This window comes from Montipora capricornis, chromosome 9 (genome assembly GCF_036669925.1).
Source record: "Montipora capricornis isolate CH-2021 chromosome 9, ASM3666992v2, whole genome shotgun sequence".
NCBI lineage: Eukaryota > Metazoa > Cnidaria > Anthozoa > Scleractinia > Acroporidae > Montipora > Montipora capricornis.
This window is the reverse complement of record NC_090891.1, coordinates 33,718,110-33,723,498: the sequence shown is the minus strand read 5'-3', so window position 1 is coordinate 33,723,498 and position 5,389 is coordinate 33,718,110. Positions and strand designations below refer to the sequence as shown.

Sequence of the window (5,389 nt, the reverse complement as noted above, 5' to 3'; positions counted from 1 at the left end):
TGTAATTTAATTCAGGAGGTGGTCACAGATTAATACTGGTTGGCAGCGGTCATCCAGCACATTAATCAACACTTGCACGCGCCTGAGAAAAAAATGTTATATATATACCGGTTAATGAACAACATAACTGTATCACGCATGACGGCAAAGACTCCAGTGCGCTTCCAGCAAGATCTTTTTGTTTTACGTAAAACTGGGCAATCATGGGCTTTGATCTGAGGGAAAGAAAGCTACAAATGTGTAGCCAGCTGCATTTTTTTACTTACAGGTGTAGAAATGAAAATTGATCAGAACAGTTCAATGCAAAAATCATACATGTAGTTAAGGGATGCACAACCGCAATACAACAACACGCAGTAGTCACTACCAATGATGCTTGACATTTTCTATTCCCAAAGCTCATGCTCTTTCTATGGGCCTTTTTTTATTTCAAAGAAATTCAATTCAGACAATGTAAATTTTCCTTAGGAAAGGAGAAATTTAAAAAAAGAAGAGAACATGTACCATTATGGGCTTATCATGGCATTTGGGTTGATTCAACATCAGTAATGAAATGATAAGGAACCAAGGAAAAAACATTACAGGACTCCTACAGGGTCGCACTTTATCCCTGCAAAAATTCTCGGACGTTACTTAACAACCTCCACGTTCATTCAAATACCCCCTTAAACCCATTGACTCCTAGGACAGAGACTTTACTCTGTCTAAAGGCAAATGTGTTCACTCATCAATGGGGGCAATCAATATGTAAATGTTATAAAATTAAAATTATGGTTCAGAGGGAAACAGTTAGTTTTGTTTTCCCGAGACAAAGTCAAGGGAAACATCAGAACTTGAGAGAAAACAAAAGTAACTAGTTTCCTGAAGGACCAGACATTAAGTGCTTTGTTATGTATAATTTTTAGACTTTGCCTTCAACAATCGCAAGAAAACATCCAGCATGGGCACGAACTGCGGAATAGCACCCTGGTCGGGATACATTTGAAGTTGAAATTATGATAGTCATTTCTTTAAAAAGATGTGATTTTTCTTGTTTACTGAGATATTTTGTAATCATTGTGCTGTTCCCTAGTCTCCTTCGCAGCCGTTTTTTGGATGTCACGCAGGAGTCGTGTGTCGTGAACGGGTCTCGCGACAAATAATCACGCGCTTGATGTAATTTTAAAATTATTTATTTTCCTACGATTCTAGCTTGACACGTTGTCTCTGAAAAAACTCTCCTCTCATACAGCACAAAAAAAGGTCTAAAGTTCACCGAGATTATATTTCCAATAGCTTACATTTCAAGTCTTAGGGTTCGGCAGTTCGGGTTTCAAAATCACGCAATGTAACGCTAACGTCCGCGACACTCTCCCCCTATTTGACTCTTATGATGTCAAATATAAATTGAACAAGGTAAACGATAACATTAACAACTCTAAATCACATTGAAAAGTTCAGTTCTCATTTAGTTCATCTTCTGCTATCGCAGCTATGCGCTGACGGGCACTGACTGCAGCACGTCTAGGTTGGAACTCTGAAGCTCGAGCATTCAATCTAGCAGTCCCCTCTTGGGTGTTTCTGTCACAGGACAGCTCAAGTGGATAGAGATGTTGAACTGGTCGTTCCAGGAAAGATTTTCCAGCCCTCAGTCGCACTGCTCTCACTATCCCGTCTCTACCAGGGATTAACTTGTCCACTACACCGATCCTCCACAATCCTCGATTTCTTTCTTCACCCTTGATAAGTACAACGTCTCCCGGAGTCAAGGCTGTTTCTTTGGTTTTCTGGTTAAGGTTGTGGCGCTCTCTGAGGGACTTGAGGTACTCGTTTTTCCATCTCAACCACAGCACCTCCTTGCACCTTCGCAGGTACTTGGCTCGTTTTCTGAGGCTGTCATCCTCCATGTTGCTCGGGTCTTCCTCTGGGAGTTGATTTGGTTGGCCGAAGAGCATAACGCTGGGGGTCAGTATCGGCATTTGGACGTCGTCCTCCACATAATCGAGGGGTCTGTCGTTAACAATTCTCTCCACATCTAAGATGACCTCTTCAAGTTCGTGCCATCTGAGGTTCCCATTACCAATGGACTTGTACAGACTCTGCTTCACTACGCCGATCAATCTCTCAAATTGTCCCCCCCACCATGGGGCTCGGCTGAGGTTGAATTGCCAAGTTATTTCTTGTCTGGCGAGGAAGTCGTTCAACCTTTCATCCTTCATAACGTTCCTCAGCCACTTCGCTGCTGCCACAAAGGTTTTCCCATTGTCTGAAAAGATCTTTTCGGGGCGCCCTCTTCTTGATATAAATCGTTTTAAGCTGCTTAGGAACTCGTCAGTGCTCTGGCTCGGTAACAGGTCCAGGTAGACCGCTCGGGTGAGACTACAGGCGTAAAGAACAATGTAAGCCTTCATTTCCTTTTTGGTCTTGCTGAGGTACTTAATTGGTCCAGCAAAATCCACTCCAATGAACTTGAATGGTACTGATCCAGCTGTTCTTTCCTTCGGCAAGTTGCCTGTCGGTGGATTTGGGAGTGCCGCCACTTGAAATCTTTTGCAGCCGTGACAGCCCCTAATCACTTGCTTTGTCAAACGTCGTAACCGTGGCACCCAGTACTTCTCTCGAACCTTCGCCATCGTCATGCCGACTCCCCCGTGCAAGGTTTGGGTGTGCACGTGCATGACCAGCTTCTTGGTGAACAGTGCACTTTCGGGTAAGTAGATTGGATAATCTCCTTGAATGCGGCCCCTGCATTCATATAAATCGTCTTCGTTCTTCTGAAGGTTTAATCGTAGCTGATCTTCTTTGAAACTGGCTGTATTCAGGCATCTGACTTGACTATCTCGCACCCAGAACTCTATCCGACGGTTTATCTCCGCAGTGTTGAGAGGACCGCTGATCTTCTGTTGATGTTTCAACTTGCAGTTTTGGATAAACCGTGTTATCCATGAACAAATTCGAACCGCCCTCCAAAGATCCCACTTCTGTAATAACTGGTCAAGTTCTTTGTCGTCTGCTATTGCCACGGCGAGGACCTCCATGATCACTTTTGCCTCAGCTTGAGTTTCTTTGCTTGGGCTAGTGACGATGTCTGACGGCCAATTCTCTGGGTATGGTAACCAGGACGGTCCTTGAAACCACAGATCCGCACATTCTCCTGCTTTTCCTCCTCGACTGCCCAGATCGGCAGGGTTTTCCTTTGAACCCACGTGGCGCCAATGAATGTATTCCTTGTCTTGGATTTTTCGGACGCGATTACTCACGAATTGCTTGTACTCCCCACCACCCTTGATCCAGTGAAGAGCAACACTGCTATCTAGCCAGCAATGGACACTTGTTACGGGAAATCCTTGTAGGGCTTGTTTCACGTTGTGCACCAGATTAGTAGCCATATGGCCGGCTACCAGTTCAAGCCTCGGTATGGTTAATCCCTTCTTTGCAAGCCTGGACTTGGCGGCTACGAGTCCCTGTGATATACCTGAGGGTTGATGAGACACAGCGTATACTGCTGCTGATAAGCCTTGGCTGCTTGCGTCGCCGAAAGCGTGGAGGTTAATGCTGGTTATTTCTTCCTGGTACTGAACGATGCTTCTTGGTGCTTCAATTATTTCGGGAAGATTTCCCTCCCACGTCTTCCAGCTGGCCGTCTGTTTCCTTGGTAGTTCTTGGTCCCATGGAATTCGCAGCTCACACGCTTGTCGGTAGAGCATCTTTCCCTCCAGAGTGATGGGCGATGCTAACCCTAAGGGATCATATATCTTTGCTAACTTCCCCAGGACTTCTCTCTTGGTGACATTCTCGATCGCTTCCGGAAAGCTGATTTGGATTTTGTCCGTGGCCTTGTTCCAGCGCACACCGAGCAATTTCGTTTCTCCTCCTTTTACACCCAACTGGTCTTTGGCGTAGGTTTGGGCTTCGCATCCTTGAGAACTCTGCTGCTCTTCTGGTCCTTCCTCTCGATATTCTGGCCGCTCCAGGATAGGGACATTAGAGTGCCATTTATGTAGCTCGAATTTTGCCTCTCTGAAGATGGTCTGGGACATTTCCTTTAAATGCTGTGCACGCGCGATCGTTTTATCGCCGCTGATTAGGTCATCGACGTAAAGGCTTCTTCTTATTTCCTCTACTGTGTCTGGATACTTGTGTTGGAGGTTGTTAAGATGCTGTTCGATTACTCCGCCCAACAGAAATGGCGACGTTGACATCCCGAACAGCGCCCGTGTGAAACGCAGGGTTTCGACTTCCTTGCTCTCCAAATCTCTCAACCAATGAAACCGCATTGCGTCTCGGTCTTCCTCTCTTATTCGCACTTGCAAGAAGGCTTGCCTTAGGTCTCCAGCTAATGCCACTGGTTGGAAGCGGTTCCTTGTCAGCACACTCCAGAGCTTGTTCTGCAATGGTGGCCCAGTCTCAAGGCAATCGTTGAGGGATGGGGCCTGGTGGTATGCTCGCGCAGAAGCATCATAAACGATGCGGATTTTTGTGCTCTCCGCCGTCTCTCGCACCACTGGTTTGTGTGGGATATAGAATTCGTTGCCTTCTGGTTCGCCTTCGGCACGCTCGACTATTCCTTGGGCTAGTTGATCTCGGATGATTTCATCGTACTTTTCCAACATCCCTGGTTGCTTCTCCAGCTTCTTTACGAGGTTCTCCAGGCGTTTCAGACTTCCTGGCTTATTGTTGGGAAGAGGTGGATGGTTGCCTTTCCAGAGTAAGCCAGTCTCGTACCATCCTTCTGGGTCCCTTAAGAGTTGCTCCTTGAACTCTTCGTAAACAAGGTCTTGATCGCCAACCGAATGGTCTTGTAATCCGAGCACGTCAAGTCTGCAGAGGTTCTCGTAGTCAACAGCGGAAGTTTGTGTTAGGAACATACTGGTGAGATTTGGTTCACTTCCGGGTGACAAGATAGTCCACCCCAGGCGCGTCCATTCTGCGATGGGTTCTCCGGGTTTGCCGATTCTGGGTGTGGTCTCTGTTTTGACTCGAGCGTACTCGCTGGCACCAAGGATAAGGTGAACTGGTAAATCCCTTTTCGTATCGATGTCGTCCATTTCTACCCCTTTCAGATGATGGTATCGTCCAATCATGTCCTTGTATCCCGGGTTGCCTAAGCTGAGCAGGACACCACGATTTACTTTGGTTACCTCGGTCCGAAGCTGAAATGCACCTGATAAGCTCTTAACGACGACTTCATGGATTTCAATCTCTCTTGTTGTTGCCTGCATCATCATTTCGATTCGTTTCAGCTCTTTTCGCACCGGTTGTTTCCTTAGTCGGTCGAGTAATGCGGCAGAAGCATATGAGCTCCCAGCACCGGTATCAAGTAGGGCACGACAATGTATCCCTCCCACGTTAACTACAACGACTGGATAGGTAACCGCGCCTCTTCCGGTTGCCACTAACATATGTTCTT

At 46.5% G+C, this 5,389-nt stretch overlaps 1 protein-coding gene across 1 annotated transcript in view; it reads right to left on the bottom strand.

The window, feature by feature from the left end:
* Window positions 1–1,156: 1,156 nt before the first annotated feature.
* LOC138016468 (uncharacterized) overlaps window positions 1,157–5,389 on the bottom strand; it is a 5,790-nt gene continuing 1,557 nt past the window's right edge. Inside the window, exon 1 of the mRNA XM_068863602.1 lies at window positions 1,157–5,389. This exon is cut by the window's right edge and continues 1,557 nt beyond it. Coding sequence (XP_068719703.1) covers window positions 1,437–5,381 — 3,945 coding nt within the window. The 5' untranslated portion in view covers window positions 5,382–5,389 and the 3' untranslated portion in view covers window positions 1,157–1,436.